This window comes from Anomaloglossus baeobatrachus, unplaced genomic scaffold (assembly GCF_048569485.1).
Source record: "Anomaloglossus baeobatrachus isolate aAnoBae1 unplaced genomic scaffold, aAnoBae1.hap1 Scaffold_2599, whole genome shotgun sequence".
Taxonomy (NCBI): domain Eukaryota; kingdom Metazoa; phylum Chordata; class Amphibia; order Anura; family Aromobatidae; genus Anomaloglossus; species Anomaloglossus baeobatrachus.
This window is the reverse complement of record NW_027442145.1, coordinates 1,242-20,331: the sequence shown is the minus strand read 5'-3', so window position 1 is coordinate 20,331 and position 19,090 is coordinate 1,242. Positions and strand designations below refer to the sequence as shown.

The 19,090-nt window shown below is 50.6% G+C and overlaps 1 protein-coding gene across 1 annotated transcript in view; it reads right to left on the bottom strand.

Annotated features, from left to right (window-relative positions):
* Window positions 1-18,273, bottom strand: part of ZDHHC13 (zDHHC palmitoyltransferase 13) — a gene marked incomplete at its 5' end in the record, with an annotated part of 69,746 nt that extends 51,473 nt beyond the window's left edge. The window contains 2 exon segments of the mRNA XM_075332234.1: window positions 17,971-18,048; window positions 18,151-18,273. Of these exon segments, the coding sequence (XP_075188349.1) occupies window positions 17,971-18,048; window positions 18,151-18,273 (201 nt within the window).
* Window positions 18,274-19,090: the final 817 nt, after the last annotated feature.

Sequence of the window (19,090 nt, the reverse complement as noted above, 5' to 3'; positions counted from 1 at the left end):
AAGCGTTTGATAGGGTGGACTGGACCTTTTTGCAGGGGACACTAGAGGCCTTCAATTTCCCCCCAGATATCCTGCGAGCAATCCTGCAGATGTACACATTTCCCACGGCCAGGATTAAGATAAATAATACTCTCACCGACCCCCTAGACATTAAAAATGGCACAAGGCAGGGATGCCCCTTATCCCCCCTACTCTTTGTCATGGCCATGGAGCCATTGCTGGCTTCCATCCAGCAGGATAGAGAGATTGAGGGGTTCAGCCTGCAGGGTGTTCACCACAAGTCGGCCGCCTTTACCGACGACTTGTTGGTGGTAATGTCCAGGCCGGAAAGGGGCTTCCCTGCCTTCATGAAAGTACTGGAGGAATACGGCCACTGGTCTAACTTCAAAATTAACCTATCTAAATCAGAAGCATTAAGCATCAATATCGCCAGTAAAGTTATAAAGTCTCTCCAAAACGCGTTTCCTTTTCGGTGGCCAACTAGCCACATAACATACCTAGGCGTTAAATTAGGGAAAACCTTCAAGTCCCTGTTTGAGCTCAACTACAAACCCCTTCTTCCTAATCTTACCGCACACTTAGCCTCGTGGAAGACCCCTTTCCTTTCGTGGATGGGCCGGAAAAACTTAATTAAGAGCGTTATACTCCCAAAGTTTATCTACCTCTTTCAAATGTTACCCATACCAATCCCCACAGCTTTTCTTTTTCAATGCAACTCTTTAATCTCCAATTACGTCTGGAATAAACATAAACCAAGAATCAATTTTCAAACATTGAACCTGCCAAAGGACAAAGGGGGCATGGGCTTACCTAATGTGTCGTTATATTACCAAGCCGCAGTCCTCTCCAAAACAGTAGACTGGATCAGACGCCCACCGAGTAAATTATGGATATCATTGGAAGAATACTTAGCCCCCGCCCCGCTTCGAGCTATGTTACTCTCCCCTACTAATCAGAAAGATAAAAGAACCATTACGAATGAACTAACGAGAACCCTTATGCATAAATGGAGGGAAAATAGAGAGCTATTGGCCCCACCTCTTTCCCCTCTAACCCAAGTTGCAGACATATTAGACGCTGATGTCAATCAACCTGCGTCCACGAAGGCCACATTCCTGACCAAGGTGAAGGTTCCGTTGGCTGATCTTTTGGTGGATGGCTCTTTGATATCTAAACAGGAGATGGGTGAGAACCCTCTCCTCGCTAGGCTCACATTTCTACATCACACGAAATTAAAACATGTGATTCACCCTCTATTACCCCACGCCCATCTCGATAGACCTTTAACCACGTTTGAATCTTTCTGCATGCAAACCCGGGCCCCCAGGAAAGTTCTTTCTAATCTGTACCATACCCTGCTTACCAAAAAACTGGTGGTGAAGAGAGCGTATTTACTAAGATGGGAAAGGGACCTGAAAACCACATTCACCGATCTTCAGACGAACCAAATTTATAATGCTTCACACGGCCCGTCGTGTTGTGTGAGAGTTCAAGAGAATTCTTTTAAAGTGATTACGAGATGGTACATTGTCCCTACCTCGTCTAGTACGTGGAGCTCTTCCACCTCGGACCAATGCTGGCGATGCGAGAGGGACAAGGGAACATATTTACATGTGTGGTGGGAATGTCCGATTATCCAGACCTTCTGGCGGACGGCATCACAGTTAATATATGACCTCACAGGCAAAAAAGGGGTATTGGACCCTAGACAAATGCTTCTGAACTTCCCAATGTGGTCTAAAGACAAAGCCACCTCGAATCTAGCGCTATTTGTAGGCTCAGCTTGTAAGCTTCTTATTGCCCAAATGTGGCGCACAACGAAAATTCCCACCCTCACGCAGCTCTTGCTGAAGTTAGATCAATTATATCATGTAGAAGAACTTTCAGCCCTTTCACGTCAGAATGCGCTCTCTTTCCACCAGATCTGGAAGGCTTGGCAGGCCTATAAGGCAAAGCCCCAATTTTTAGTAGTTACATCACAGACGACAACATAGAGACATGTGAGTCACCCTACCTACCCTCCCCCCCCATTGAGATGAAGGACAAAAGTCAGACTATACCAACCACGAGAAGAGTGGACCTAGGACCAACATTTTCTCCTCTCTCCTTTCTTTCCTATCTCTTTCCCTTCCTTTTCGTCTCTTGAACCTATTACCTCTAATCCCTTAATGGAATTCCAAGGGATAAAACTTTGTTCTTCTATATTCTTGCTTATACCGAATTCTTATGGTATTTACTGTTAAAAATTATTTCAGGTTAATCCAGAATCCAGGCTGACAATCTGGAGTGGTCTTTCCCAAAAGCCGGACGGCTAATTTTATTATCTGGATGAGCTCAGATAATACACAAGGAATCTGAGTTTTAAAAATGTGGTGGGAAGATTAGAATACAGTTGCATTAATATTGTTTAAGACTGTGATTTCTGTTGAATATGTACTTTTATTTTTTGCTTCAATAAACAAAACATTAAAACAAACAAAATGTAACAATAGTCAATAGGTTTATAGGTTTTTGATTATAATAGACATTGCTAGCAACAATACAACTCTGTAACATGTGATAAGAGTCTGAAAATCAAACACAAAATCAATGCATTGCGTGCATACATAACACCATGTTCAGTGGCATTTTTCTTTTCTTAAATGGAGAGACTCCAAAAAAACCCCAATGATCCTTGTAGAGAAAAATGTGCTCTTTCAAATGATAACAGAATTAATATATTTTAGGGGTACCCTTTTTGGGAAATTTGACCTAAAAATAGGTAAAATTCGTTTTTTTTAAGTTTTTCATCATATGTGGGTGTGAATATTTCCACAAATACATATACTTTGACCGTGATATTGCAGCAATGCAAAGTCATGAAGATGTTTGTTGTACAGGGTAAAGCACCAGTTCCTATTGCTTTTTGGTCTTGAGTTATATATGGGCAAAGTTTGGCATAAATTTTATGTGAGGCGTTTTGCAAGCTACTTTGACACAAAATTGCGGCCGAAGAAGGGAATTTTGTTTACTTACCGTAAATTCCTTTTCTTCTAGCTCCTATTGGGAGACCCAGACAATTGGGTGTATAGCTTCTGCCTCCGGAGGCCACACAAAGAATTACACTTTAAAAAGTGTAACCCCTCCCCTCTGCCTATACACCCTCCCGTGCATCACGGGCTCCTCAGTTTTGGTGCAAAAGCAGGAAGGAGGAAACTTATAAATTGGTCTAAGGTAAATTCAATCCGAAGGATGTTCGGAGAACTAAACCATGAACCAAAGAACAATTCAACATGAACAACATGTGTACACAAAAGAACAACAGCCCGAAAAGAACAGGGGCGGGTGCTGGGTCTCCCAATAGGAGCTAGAAGAAAAGGAATTTACGGTAAGTAAACAAAATTCCCTTCTTCTTTGTCGCTCCATTGGGAGACCCAGACAATTGGGACGTCCAAAAGCAGTCCCTGGGTGGGTAAAAGAATACCTCGATAAAAAGAGCCGAAAAACGACCCCCTCTTACAGGTGGGCAACAGCCGCCTGAAGGACTCGCCTACCTAGACTGGCGTCTGCCGAAGCATAGGTATGCACCTGATAGTGTTTCGTGAAAGTGTGCAGACTAGACCAGGTAGCTGCCTGACACACCTGCTGAGCCGTAGCCCGGTGCCGCAGTGCCCAGGACGCACCCACGGCTCTGGTAGAATGGGCTTTCAGCCCTGAAGGAATCGGAAGCTCAGAAGAACGGTAGGCTTCCAGAATCGGTTCCTTGATCCACCGAGCCAAGGTTGACCTGGACGCCTGCGACCCCTTACGCTGGCCAGCGACAAGGACAAAGAGCGCATCAGAACGGCGCAGGGGCGCCGTGCGAGACACGTAGAGCCGGAGTGCTCTCACTAGATCTAACAAGTGCAAATCCTTTTCACATTGGTGAACTGGATGAGGGCAAAATGAAGGTAAGGAGATATCCTGATTGAGATGAAAAGGGGATACCACCTTAGGGAGAAATTCCGGGACTGGACGCAGAACCACCTTATCCTGGTGAAAAACCAGGAAGGGGGCTTTGCATGACAACGCTGCTAGCTCCGACACTCTACGGAGCGATGTAACTGCCACTAGAAAAGCCACCTTCTGCGAAAGACGTGATAAAGAAACATCCCGCAGCGGTTTGAAAGGTGGTTTCTGAAGAGCCCTTAGGACCCTGTTAAGATCCCAGGGTTCCAGCGGCCGCTTGTAAGGTGGGACTATGTGGCAAACTCCCTGCAGGAACGTGCGGACCTGCGGAAGCCTGGCTAGACGCTTTTGAAAGAACACGGAAAGCGCCGATACTTGTCCCTTGAGAGAGCCGAGAGACAAACCCTTGTCCATTCCGGATTGAAGGAAGGAAAGAAACGTGGGTAAGGCAAACGGCCAGGGAGTAAAACCCTTATCAGAGCACCAGGATAAGAAGATCCTCCAAGCCCTGTGATAGATCTTGGCGGACGTTGGTTTCCTGGCCTGTCTCATGGTGGCAATGACATCTTGAGATAACCCTGAGGACGTTAGGAGCCAGGACTCAATGGCCACACAGTCAGGTTGAGGGCCGCAGAATTCAGATGGAAAAATGGCCCTTGAGACAGCAAGTCTGGACGGTCTGGGATTGCCCACGGTTGACCCACCGTGAGGTGCCACAGATCCGGGTACCACGACCTCCTTGGCCAGTCTGGAGCGACGAGGATGGCGTGGCGGCAGTTGGACCTGATCTTGCGTAACACTCTGGGCAGCATCGCCAGAGGAGGAAACACATAGGGAAGTCGAAACTGCGACCAATCCTGAACTAATGCGTCCGCCGCCAGAGCTCTGTGATCTTGAGACCGTGCCATGAATGCCGGGACTTTGTTGTTGTGCCAAGACGCCATGAGATCGACGTCCGGCGTTCCCCAGCGGCAACAGATCTCTCGAAACACGTACGGGTGAAGAGACCATTCCCCTGCGTCCATGCCCTGGCGACTGAGGAAGTCTGCTTCCCAGTTTTCTACGCCCGGGATGTGAACTGCGGAGATGGTGGAGGCTGTGGCCTCCGCCCACAGCAGAATCCGCCAAACTTCCTGGAAGGCTTGACGGCTGCGCGTGCCGCCCTGGTGGTTGATGTACGCGACCGCCGTGGCATTGTCCGACTGTATGCGGATCTGCCTGCCCTCCAGCCACCGATGGAACGCCTTTAGGGCTAGATACACTGCCCTTATCTCCAGAACATTGATCTGAAGGGAGGACTCTATCGGAGTCCAGGTTCCCTGAGCCGTGTGGTGGAGAAAATCCGCTCCCCACCCTGACAGACTCGCGTCCGTCGTGACCACAGCCCAGGATGGGGGCAGGAAGGATTTTCCCTTCGACAGAGAAGTGGGAAGAAGCCACCACTGAAGAGAGGTTTTGGCTGCCAGGGAAAGAGACGTTCCTGTCTAGGGACGTCGACCTCCTGTCCCATTTGCGGAGAATGTCCCATTGGAGTGGGCGCAGATGAAACTGCGCAAAGGGGACTGCTTCCATTGCTGCCACCATCTTCCCCAGGAAGTGCATGAGGCGCCTCAAGGGGTGAGACTGGCCCCGAAGAAGAGAGTGCACCCCTGTCTGCAGCGAACGCTGTTTGTCCAGCGGTAGCTTGACTATCGCTGAGAGAGTATGAAACTCCATCCCGAGGTAAGTCAGTGATTGGGTCGGTGTCAATTTTGACTTTGAGAAATTGATGATCCACCCGAACCTCTGGAGAGTCTCCAGAGCGACGGTCAGGCTGTGTTGACATGCCACCCGGGAGGGTGCCTTGACTAGGAGATCGTCTAAGTAAGGAATCACCGAGTGGCCCTGAGAGTGTAGTACCGCCACAACGGATACCATGACCTTGGTGAAGACCCGTGGGGCTGTCGCCAGGCCGAAAGGCAGTTCCACAAACTGAAGGTGTTCTTCCCCGATGGCGAAACGCAGGAAGCGTTGATGCTCTGGTGCGATCGGCACATGGAGATAAGCATCCCTGATGTCGATTGATGCTAGGAAGTCTCCTTGGGACATCGAAGCGATGACTGAGCGGAGAGATTCCATCCGAAACCGTCTGGTCCTCACGTGTCTGTTGAGCAGTTTGAGGTCCAGAACGGGACGGAATGATCCGTCCTTTTTTGGCACCACGAACAAATTGGAGTAAAACCCGCGACCACGTTCCTGAAGGGGGACGGGGATCACGACTCCTTCTATCTTCAGAGTGTTCACCGCCTGAAAAAGTGCCTCGGCTCGCCCGGGGGGCGGAGATGTTCTGAAAAAACGAGTCGGAGGACGAGAGCTGAACTCTATCCTGTAACCGTGAGACAGAATGTCTCTCACCCATCGGTCTTGGACATGTGGCCACCAGGCGTCGCAAAAGCGGGAGAGCCTGCCACCGACCGAGGATGCGGTTTGGGGAGGCCGAAAGTCATGAGGAGGCCGCCTTGGAGACAGTGCCTCCGGCGGTCTTTGGCGGACGTGACTTAGACCGCCATGCATAAGAGTTCCTCTGGCCCTTCTGTGGCCTGTTGGACGAGGAGGATTGGGCTCTGGCTGCGGGCCGAAAGGACCGAAACCTCGATTGAATTTTCCGTTGCTGAGGTTTGTTTGGTTTGGACTGGGGTAAGGACGAGTCCTTTCCCTTGGATTGCTTAATAATTTCATCCAATCGCTCGCCAAACAATCGGTCGCCAGAAAACGGCAAACCGGTTAAGAACTTCTTGGAAGCAGAGTCTGCCTTCCATTCGCGTAGCCACATGGCCCTGTGGACTGCAACCGAATTGGCGGACGCTACCGCTGTACGGCTAGCAGAGTCCAGGACGGCATTCATGGCGTAGGATGAAAATACCGACGCCTGAGAAGTCAAGGACGCAACTTGCGGAGCAGAGGTACGTGTGACCGCATTAATCTCAGACAGACAAGCTGAGATAGCTTGGAGAGCCCATACTGCTGCAAAGGCCGGGGCAAAAGACGCGCCTGTGGCTTCATAGATGGATTCATCAGGAGCTCTATCTGCCTGTCAGTGGCATCCTTGAGCGATGAGCCATCTGCCACTGATACTACAGATCTAGCCGCCAGTCTAGAGACTGGTGGATCCACCTTGGGACATTGAGCCCAACCCTTAACAACGTCAGAGGGGAAGGGGTAACGTGTGTCAATAAGTCGCTTAGTAAAGCGCTTGTCCGGAAATGCTCTGTGCTTCTGGACAGCATCTCTGAAGTTAGAGTGATCGAAAAACGCACTCCGTGTACGTTTTGGAAACCTAAACTGGTGTTTCTCCTGCTGCGAATCCGACTCCTCTATAGGTGGAGTTGGGGGAGAAAGATCTAGCACCTGGTTGATGGACGCTATAAGGTCATTTACTATGGCGTCCCCTTCAGGTGTATCAAGATTGAGAGCAACGTCAGGGTCAGAGCCCTGAGCTGCGACATCCGCTTCATCCTCCAGAGAGTCCTCAAGCTGAGATCCCGAACAGCGTGATGAAGTCGGGGAAGATTCCCAGCGAGCCCGCTTAGCCGGTCTGGGACTACGGTCCGTGCCGGAGTCCTCCCTGTGGGACCTAGGTGCCACCCCAGGAGCGCGCTGCGGCGCAGACCGAGAGGGGCCTGGGGGCGATGATCCCACAGTGCCCGGGGCCTGTGTAAGGACCGATCTGGACTGCAAGGCTTCTAGTATCTTAGCAGACCATTTATCCATAGACTGAGCCATGGATTGTGAGAGCGACTCAGAGAGTTTCTCAGCCAAAACTGCAAACTCTGTCCCTGCCACCTGGACAGGGGGAGCCGGCGGTTCTGCCTGCGCTGAGGGTCCCCCCAGCGCCCGAGGCTCCGGCTGAGCGAGTGCTACAGGGGCCGAGCATTGCTCACAGTGAGGGTAGGTGGAACCTGCAGGTAACATAGCCGCACAAGAGGTACAGGTTGCAAAATAACCCTGTGCCTTGGCACCCTTGCTCCTTGTGAACGACATGCTGCTGTCTCCTAGGAGCGTGATCACTGAGGGTATATAGCCAAAAGCCAAACAATGCGGCCGAACAGAGAAAATGTATACAAATATATATACACACTTCGGCACCCTAGGGGGACCAGCATCGGGTGACCGGTGTGGCTTACCGACCGCCCAAAGCAGTTGTGTGTCCACCAGATTCCCTGCCTTGGGCCTCCCAGAGCTGCAGAGCTCGTTCCTGAAATCCTCCACCGGCAGAATGATTGTAAAAATGGCTGCCGGAGCTCTCAGGGGAGGAGGGAGCCGTGGGCGGCGCTAATAAAGTGCGGGAATCTGGTGCCCCACAGTGATCAGTGAGGGGGGAGGAGGACACCTAAAGTATGCTCCAGCCCTCACTGTCGACGTCAGGTCGACCGTCCCGCCCTTACCCCTGACTGGCAGGCCCGGGGGCGGGAGTTATGGTACTAGGCCGCATGAAGCCGGGGACTAAATTTAATACCGCGGCCGGCAAACAGGCGCAGTCGGCGCGGTAGTCCCGGTCGTCATAAAAATACAGCAGCCGCTGCAGCGTCTGTGACACGAGCGCTCCATGCACCGTCCCCAAGGGGACACAGAGTACCTTTTGGATGCAGGGCCTGTCCCTGATGATATCAAGTCTCCTGTCCGGCAGATTCCCACAGGGGCTGCGCAGGGAGCCCGGTCCCAGTGCATGGATGACCGGTTAGGATCCCACTTCTCCCAGAGCCTATAAGGGATGGGGAAGGAAAACGGCATGTGGCTCCAGCCTCTGTACCCACAATGGGTACCTCAACCTTAACAGCACCGCCGACTTAGTGGGGTGAGAAGGGAGCATGCCGGGGGCCCTGGGGCCCTCTTTTCTTCCATCCGATACAATCAGCAGCTGCTGCTGACTAAAATGTGGAGCTTGCGTGAATGTGTGCCTCCTTCAACACAAAGCATAAAAACTGGGGAGCCCGTGATGCACGGGAGGGTGTATAGGCAGAGGGGAGGGGTTACACTTTTTAAAGTGTAATACTTTGTGTGGCCTCCGGAGGCAGAAGCTATACACCCAATTGTCTGGGTCTCCCAATGGAGCGACAAAGAAATATTGTTTTGTCATAGCCGGTAATAATTTTATCGCGTTTAGCAGCAAAAGTTGAGCTAGTATGCCAAATTTCAGCATCATAGCCAGTATAGAACTCTAATGGCTATGTGCCAAAGTTTGCAAAATCCTCTTAGCTGAAGCGCAGGCTTGGGGGGGGCCTCCAGTGAAAGGTCAACAGTGCCCAATATATTTGAGATCTGGCCCTAAAAATTTACAGAACCTCTTTTCAAACATACATGTACATCCTTATAAATTTTCAGCAAAATCGGAGAACGTCGAGTGGGGACCACTGGTCCACTTGACACGGAATGACCCTATACATGAAGCAATGTTAATCGGATGAAATATTAGAAATCATTGCAGACAACATAAGCTCCTCACTAAAGACCAATCAATGATATTACTAGTCAATTCCTGCTTCTTCAAAGGACCTTAATCCTGCAATCACATGTTGCAGCTGCATCGGGTCTTATTCAAATGTTCATCAAAATTCACAGTAAAAATCATATGATTTTAAAGCAATTTTAACTATTGTAATGCATCTTTTGCAACAATTTTGGAAAACTGCACTGAAAAACCATATCACAGTCACAATATGTTAGTGTAAATGTATACAGGCTGACGCGACCTTAAGGGGTGTGAACGTTTGATATATAATAGATCAGGAACCCCCCCCACCATACTGACAGAGGCACATCCCCATTTAGATAAGATGTGCAAGCAATACATTTTTTTGCCACACAACAAAGCTGACAATTGACATTTGCTCTCTAGTTGGATGATTGCAACCATATTAATGGTGCGTCCACTGTTGCTGTATGGGGGGGGGGGGGGGCAGATTGGCATTGAAAAACAGTAGTAAAAGAGTTAATAAAATGGCATTGTATAGGAATGCATTTTTTTACTTAAAAAAAAATTACTGCAGTGGTCGCAAGGTGTGATCGCAGCTTTACACTCAATAATGGTAAGAAATGAGCTGATGAACAAGGAATTAGGCTATGTGCGTACACAGCATTTTTTGGTGTTTTTTTTTTACGCTGCGTTTGTGCGTTTTTGACAGCAAAAAATGTACAAAAATGCAAAAAAACGGCACCTGCAGCAAAAACGCACCGGTAAAAAACGCATGCGTTTTTACAGCATTTCGGTGCGTTTTTGATCACTGCATTTTGCTGCATTTTTCCAATGCATTACATGTGTGAAAAACGCAGTAAAACTCAGGAAAGAATTGACATGTCCATTTTTTATTTTTTTATTTTTTTTTAAGCTCAAAAACGCAGCTAGAAAAGAAGGGAATTTTGTTTACTTACCGTAAATTCCTTTTCTTCTAGCTCCTATTGGGAGACCCAGACAATTGGGTGTATAGCTTCTGCCTCCGGAGGCCACACAAAGTATTACACTTTAAAAAGTGTAACCCCTCCCCTCTGCCTATACACCCTCCCGTGCATCACGGGCTCCTCAGTTTTGGTGCAAAAGCAGGAAGGAGGAAACTTATAAATTGGTCTAAGGTTAATTCAATCAGAAGGATGTTCGGAGAACTAAACCATGAACCAAAAGAACAATTCAACATGAACAACATGTGTACACAAAAGAACAACAGCCCGAAGGGAACAGGGGCGGGTGCTGGGTCTCCCAATAGGAGCTAGAAGAAAAGGAATTTACGGTAAGTAAACAAAATTCCCTTCTTCTTTGTCGCTCCATTGGGAGACCCAGACAATTGGGACGTCCAAAAGCAGTCCCTGGGTGGGTAAAAGAATACCTCGATAAAAAGAGCCGAAAAACGACCCCCTCTTACAGGTGGGCAACAGCCGCCTGAAGGACTCGCCTACCTAGACTGGCGTCTGCCGAAGCATAGGTATGCACCTGATAGTGTTTCGTGAAAGTGTGCAGACTAGACCAGGTAGCCGCCTGACACACCTGCTGAGCCGTAGCCCGGTGCCGCAATGCCCAGGACGCACCCACGGCTCTGGTAGAATGGGCTTTCAGCCCTGAAGGAAGCGGAAGCCCAGAAGAACGGTAGGCTTCAAGAATCGGTTCCTTGATCCACCGAGCCAAGGTTGACTTGGAAGCCTGCGAACCCTTACGCTGGCCAGCGACAAGGACAAAGAGCGCATCTGAACGGTGCAGGGGCGCCGTGCGAGACACGTAGAACCGGAGTGCCCTCACTAGATCTAATGAGTGCAAATCCTTTTCGCATTGGTGAATTGGATTAGGGCAAAATGAAGGTAAGGGGATATCCTGATTGAGATGAAAAAGAGATACCACCTTAGGGAGAAATTCCGGGACAGGACGCAGAACCACCTTATCCTGGTGAAAAACCAGGAAGGGGGCTTTGCATGACAGCGCTGCAAGCTCAGAGACTCTTCGGAGTGATGTAACTGCCACTAGAAATGCCACCTTCTGCGAAAGACGTGATAAAGAGACATCCCGCAGCGGCTCGAAAGGTGGTTTCTGAAGAGCCGTTAGCACCCTGTTAAGGTCCCAGGGTTCCAGCGGATGCTTGTAAGGTGGGACTATGTGGCAAACTCCCTGCAGGAACGTGCGGACCTGCGGAAGCCTGGCCAGGCGCTTTTGAAAAAATACGGAGAGCGCCGATACTTGTCCCTTGAGAGAGCCGAGTGACAAACCCTTGTCCATTCCGGATTGAAGGAATGAAAGAAAAGTGGGTAAGGCAAACGGCCAGGGAGTAAAACCATTATCAGAGCACCAGGATAAGAAGATCTGCCAAGATCTGTAATAGATCTTGGCGGACGTTGGTTTCCTGGCCTGTCTCATAGTGGCAATGACATCCTGAGATAATCCTGAAGACGCTAGGAGCCAGGACTCAATGGCCACACAGTCAGGTTGAGGGCCACAGAATTCAGATGGAAAAACGGCCCTTGTGACAGCAAGTCTGGGCGGTCTGGAAGCACCCACGGTTGACCCACCGTGAGATGCCACAGATCCGGGTACCACGATCGCCTCGGCCAATCTGGAGCGACGAGAATGGCGCGACGACAGTTGGACCTGATCTTGCGTAACACTCTGGGCAGCATCGCCAGAGGAGGAAATACATAAGGCAGTCGAAACTGCGACCAATCCTGAACTAATGTGTCCGCTGCCAGAGCTCTGTGATCTTGGGACCGGGCCATGAATGCCGGGACTTTGTTGTTGTGTCGTGACGCCATGAGATCGACGTCCGGCGTTCCCCAGCGGCGACAGATCTCTCGAAACACGTCTGGGTGCAGAGACCATTCCCCCGCGTCCATGCCCTGACGACTGAGAAAATCTGCTTCCTAGTTTTCTACGCCCGGGATGTAAACTGCGGAGATCGTGGAGGCTGTGGCTTCCACCCACTGCAGAATCCGCCTGACTTCCTGGAAGGCCTGACGACTGCGCGTGCCGCCCTGGTGGTTGATGTATGCGACGGCAGTGGCGTTGTCCGACTGTATACGGATCTGTCTGCCCTCCAGCCACCGATGGAAAGCCAATAGGGATAGATACACTGCCCTTATCTCCAGAACATTGATCTGAAGGGAGGACTCTACCGGAGTCCAGGTTCCCTGAGCCCTGTGGTGGAGGAAAACCGCTCCCCACCCTGACAGGCTCGCGTCCGTGGTGACCACAGCCCAGGTTGGGGGTAGGAAGGATTTTCCTTGCGATAGAGAATTGGGAAGGAGCCACCACTGAACAGATGTCTTGGTTGCAAGGGACAGAGAGACGTTCCTGTCGAGGGAAGTCGACCTCCTGTCCCATTTGCGGAGAATGTCCCATTGGAGTGGCCGCAGATGGAATTGCGCGAACGGCACTGCCTCCATCGCTGCCACCATCTTCCCCAGGAAGTGCATGAGGCGCCTCAAGGGGTGTGACTGACCCCGAAGAAGAGATTGCACCCCTGCCTGCAGAGAAAGCTGTTTGTCCAGCGGTAGCTTGACTACCGCTGACTGTGTATGAAACTCCATCCCGAGGTAAGTCAGTGATTGGGTCGGTGTCAACTTGGATTTTGGGAAGTTGATTATCCACCCGAACTGCTGGAGAGTCGCCAGAGCGACGGTAAGGCTGTGTTGCCACGCCACCCGAGAAGGTGCCCTGACTAGGAGATCGTCTAAGTAGGGAATCACCGAGTGGCCCTGAGAGTGTAGGACCGCCACAACGGATGCCATGACTTTGGTGAACACCCGTGGGGCTGTCGCCAGGCCGAAAGGCAATGCCACGAACTGAAGGTGTTCGTCCCCGATGGTGAAACGCAAGAAGCGTTGATGTTCGGGTGCGATCGGCACATGGAGATAAGCATCTTTGATGTCGATCGATGCTAGGAAGTCTCCTTGTGACATCGAGGCGATGACCGAGCAGAGAGATTCCATCCGAAACCGTCTGGTGCTCACATGTCTGTTGAGTAGTTTGAGGTCCAGAACGGGACGGAATGATCCGTCCTTCTTTAGCACCACGAACAAGTTGGAGTAAAAGCCGCAACCATGTTCCTGAGGGGGAACAGGGATCACAACTCCTTCTGTCTTCAGAGCGTCCACTGCCTGAAAAAGTCCGTCGGCCCGAGCGGGGGGCGGAGAGGTTCTGAAGAAACGAGTCGGAGGACGAGAGCTGAACTCTATCCTGTAACCGTGAGACAGAATGTCTCTCACCCATCGGTCTTGAACATGTGGCCACCAGGCGTCGCAAAAGCGGGAGAGCCTGCCACCGACCGAGGATGCGGTTCGGGGATGCAGAGAGTCATGAGGAGGCCGCCTTGGAAGCAGTGCCTCCGGCGGCCTTTTGGGGGCGTGACTTAGACCGCCACGCATAGGAGTTCCTCTGGCCTTTCTCCGGCCTGCTGGACGAAGAGGATTGGGACTTGGCGGAGGGACGAAAGGACCGAAACCTCGATTGAATTTTCCGTTGCTGAGGTCTCTTAGGTCTGGACTGGGGTAAGGAGGAGTCCTTTCCCTTGGATTCCTTAATAATCTCATCCAATCGTTCGCCAAACAATCGGTCGCCAGAAAACGGCAAACCGGTTAAGAACCTCTTGGAGGCCGAGTCTGCCTTCCATTCGCGCAGCCACATGGCCCTGCGGACTGCCACAGAATTAGCGGATGCCACCGCTGTACGGCTAGCAGAGTCTAGGACTGCGTTCATGGCGTAGGAAGAAAAAGCTGTCGCTTGAGAAGTCAGAGACGCAACCTGCGGAGCAGAATTACGTGTGACTGCATTAATCTGAGCCAGACAAGCTGAGATAGCTTGGAGTGCCCACACGGCTGCAAAGGCCAGGGCAAAAGACGCACCCGTGGCTTCATAGATGGATTTCACCAGGAGCTCTATCTGCCTGTCAGTGGCATCTTTTAGCAATGAACCATCTGCAACCGATACCACAGATCTAGCCGCCAATCTAGAGACTGGAGGATCCACCTTGGGACACTGAGCCCAACCCTTAACTACGTCAGAGGGGAAGGGGTAACGTGTGTCAGTAAGGTGCTTAGTAAAGCGCTTGTCCGGAACCGCTCTGGGCTTCTGGACAGCATCTCTGAAGTTAGAGTGATCGAAAAACGCACTCCGTGTACGTTTGGGGAACCGAAACTGGTGTTTCTCCTGCTGAGAAGCCGACTCCTCTACAGGTGGAGGCGGGGGAGACAGATCTAACACCTGGTTGATGGACGAGATAAGATCATTTACTAAGGCGTCCCCTTCAGGTGTATCAAGATTGAGGGCAACGTCAGGTTCAGAGCCCTGAGCTGCGACGTCCGCCTCGTCCTCCAGAGAGTGATCAAGCTGGGAACCCGAGCAGCGTGAAGAAGTCGGGGAAGATTCCCAGCGAGCCCGCTTAGCCGGTCTGGGACTGTGGTCCGGGCAGGAGTCCTCCGCGTGGGACCTAGGGCCCAACCTGGGGAGCGCGCTGCGGCGCGGACCGAGAGGGGCCTGGAGGCGACGATCCAACAGGGACCGGGGCCTGTGTAAGGACCGGTCTGGACTGCAAAGCTTCTAGCAGCTTGGCAGACCATTTGTCCATAGACTGAGCCATGGATTGTGAAAGTGACTCAGAGAGTTTCTCAGCAAAAGCAGCAAACTCTGTCCCTGCCGCCTGGACAGGGGGAGCAGGGGGGTCTACCTGAGCCGAGGGGCCCACTAGTGACTGAGGCTCCGGCTGAGCAAGCGAAACAGGGGTCGAGCATTGCTCACAGTTGAGGGTAGGTGGAACCCGCAGGTAACATAGCCCCCACAAGAGGTACAAGTCGCAAAAAAACCCTGTGCCTTAGCACCTTTGCTCCTTGTGGACGACATGCTGTTGTCTCCTAGGAGAGTGATCACTGAGGGTATATGGGAAGGGGTATACAGCCCGACCGAAACAGAAATATGTATATAAATACGTATCTATTCCGGCACCCTAGGGGGGGACCAGCACCGGGTGACCGGTGTGGCTTACCGACCGCTAAAAAGCGGAGTGTGTGTCCTCCAGATTCCCTGCCTTAGGTCTCCCAGAGCTGCAGAGCTCTTCCCTGATAATCCTCCACCGGCAGAATGCCAAAAACATGGCTGCCGGAGCTCTCAGGGGAGGAGTGGAGCCGTGGGCGGTGCTAGAAAAAGTGCGAGAATCTGGGGTCCCCACAGTGATCAGTGAGTGGGGAGGAAACATACAGGATGCTCCGGCCCTCACATCCGACGTCAGGTCGGCAGTCCCGCCCTTACCCCTGACAGGCAGGCCCGGGGGCGGGATTTTTGCTACTAGGCCGCGATGAAGCCGGGGACTAAATTTAAGACCGCGGCCGACAAGCAGGCGCGGTCGGCACGGAAGTCCGCCGGTCTTCACAAATCAGCAGCTACTGCAGCGTCCGGGAAGAAGGCGCTCCATGCACAGTCCCCATGGGGACACAGAGTACCTTATAGATGCAGGGGCCCGGTCCCTGAGGATGAATAGACTCCTGTCCGGCAGATTCCCACAGGGGCTGCGGAGGGAGCCCGGTCCCAGTGAATGGATGACCGGGTCAAGATCCCACTTCTCCAAGAGCCACTAAGGGATGGTGAAGGAAAACGGCATGAGGCTCCGGCCTTTGTACCCACAATGGGTACCTCAACCTTAACAGCACCGCCGACATAGTGGGGTGAGAAGGGAACATGCCGGGGACCCCGTGGGGGTCCTCTTTTCTTCCAACCGATATAACTAATCTGAGAATGCATGAGTGGATGTGTGCCTCCTTCCACACAAAGCATAAAACTGAGGAGCCCGTGATGCACGGGAGGGTGTATAGGCAGAGGGGAGGGGTTACACTTTTAAAGTGTAATACTTTGTGTGGCCTCCGGAGGCAGAAGCTATACACCCAATTGTCTGGGTCTCCCAATGGAGCGACAAAGAAAAAAGCTGTGTGCGGAGAACATAAATGAAAAGTTATAGACTTTGCTGGGGTAACCCAAAAACGCACAACAATGCACCCGACAAAAATGTGCAAAAAACGCTGCGAAAAACACTCAGTGCGCACATAGCTTAACTCAAAAATAAAGTTTTATCAGCGCTCAACGAAAGGTTCCGCAACTTCCAAACATACTTTGCGACTCAATTCTTTACCATTTTCAAGATCTCTGCTTGCTGTCTAAAGTTAAAGCCTTTTTGCTTCCATCTAGAGACCAAAAACCTGCTCTGAATGTATCTAATTGTTACGTGCGGTTTTATAGCGCTCTAATATGCCGTAATGAATCAAGCTCCTGTGTCGACTGGATTATTATGCATTTATGAGCACCATTGATTCCATGGAGCTGTACATGAGAAATGGACGTGATAAAGATGGGCTCAAGTGCCCCCGAATGCTATGCCCACCTAAAGGGGTGAATAGATGCATATGTTTACAAGATACACCCCAGTGCAGCAGCTCCGTTGGATCCCAGTTTTAAGAAAAAGACTGATGCCACATTCTACCTTTCTAATGTGAACAGATGCAAACTGATCATGGCACATAGTAACAAAAAGGAGACAGCTGCGCTCTGTAGTGCCAAGATGTGTAACAATGAATTATGAGACTATAGACATGCATTACCGCTATGAAAAACATGGAAAAATTGAGATACTTAGCACACAAAAATGGCCAGTTTTAGGTGAACCCAACAGCCAACAATAAGGATCCCAGCTTTAGATACAAGCAAATGAGGTTCAAGCCAATAACAACAAGCAGATATTTAGATTGCAATCAGGAATTGAAGATGTATTACAAAGTTGAGGAACATTTAATTAACACAGGAAATAAGCTTTATGTATGTAAATAGTTGGAGCCCTGACACCTGACCCCCGGCCTTAAAAGCTAAGTATCCGGGTAGCAATTATAACCAGTGCACATTATCTCACACTTTGGGAGATCCAGCGTCTCCCTGCAGAGATGGTTATCCAGATAACACATGGCAGACCGGCCGGTTTACCTGGAATGTGACTCAATGAGGAAATGCATGCATTTTCACAATTCCAGCATTGGTAATCGTATAACGACAGCTACACAGGGGTGAGGCTCCCATTTACCACACAGGATATGGGTTTAGTAATCAGAACATGCATGCTCTACTGGTTCGCTTTACTGGTCTACTACCTCATTTCCTTTTGTATTAATCTGTAAAAAGTATGGCCTGTAAGTGTTTTTTGTTTTGTTTTAACCCGAAGTGTCCACGTAGAAATCATAAAAAAAAAGCTTGTATTTACTTGTAATTGCAGCGTCCGGGGAAGACCCCCGCATTCAGGAAGAAACAGACTGGGCAGTAGTGCAGCCCTCCAGGGACCAGGATATGAGTACATGAAATTTTAGAGGGGGGGGTGGGGTCATTATCCCTACTCTTACCTACAAGAGTATAAGACCTACAATACTGCCCCAACATGCCAAAATAGGACTACTACAACAATGGACAATGGATAGTAGGATAATGCTATGATAGTATTCGGTCTTTTTGAGTTGAATGCTATCACATGGCACATCTAGAATATTGGCAAGTTAAGACTCCAGTACCTGACGGCCCAATGAAGTGGAGTGGAATTTAACGTTCCTCCGAGCTGATCCACAATTGCTCCTTTGGAAATGAAGTACCTGGGTTTGGAAGAATCATAGTGTCAAGGAAATATCAGCAATCATTGGAGTTCTATAGGTGAGTTCTGAGTATTAGCAGGGTGTGTATACACAATTACATACTTTACAAGATCCACTCGATTGTTAATTGCCGCCCAGTGCAGGAGAGTCACATTCTCACTATCTGGTTGTCGAACATCATAACCCGCCTCTACCAGCTCTCTGCATCGATCTAACAAGCCGTGCCTGAAACGAAACCAAATAATAATATGCTCACACAGAAACGGACATTTGAGAAGAGTAGTAGACAGCTTCCTTTATTACACAATACAGGTGGAGTACAATGTACTATAACACTGCGGTGGCCCAAGAAATAGCTGTGAGTAGAGACAACTATTTATCCTACCCACTTCATACATGAAAAGAGCGGAAAAGGAGGGTGAGAAAGGGCCGGCTGGCGGGGAGGGAGGGCACGCAAGAGGGAGGGCACGCGAGAGGGAGCCCGGCGCGCGAGAGGGAGCCGGCCGGTGCGAGGGAGGCGCGGCGAGGAGGGAGCCGGCCGGTGCGAGGGAGGGGCGCGCGAGAGGGCGCGCGAGAGGGAGCCGGCCGGTGCGAGGGAGGGCGCACGAGAGGGAGCCGGCCGGTGCGAGGGAGGGCACGCGAGAGGGAGCCGGCCGGCGGCGGGAGGGCGAGTGAGAAGGAGCTGGCTGGCGGGGTGGGTGAGTGAGAAAGAGCCAGTGGGCAAGAAGTGAACAAGAGCAAGAAAAATAACTTTAAAAAAAAGACACTTTTACGCCTAAAACACCCTTTTAGGGTACAAATAATGTATTTAAAAGAAGGGAATTTTGTTTACTTACCGTAAATTCCTTTTCTTCTAGCTCCAATTGGGAGACCCAGACAAATGGGTGTATAGCTATGCCTCCGGAGGCCGCACAAAGTATTACACTAAAAGTGTTAAAGCCCCTCCCCCTTCTGCCTATACACCCCCCGTGCTCACGGGCTCCTCAGTTTTGGTGCAAAAGCAAGAAGGAGGAAAAAATTATAATCGGTTTAAAGTAAATTC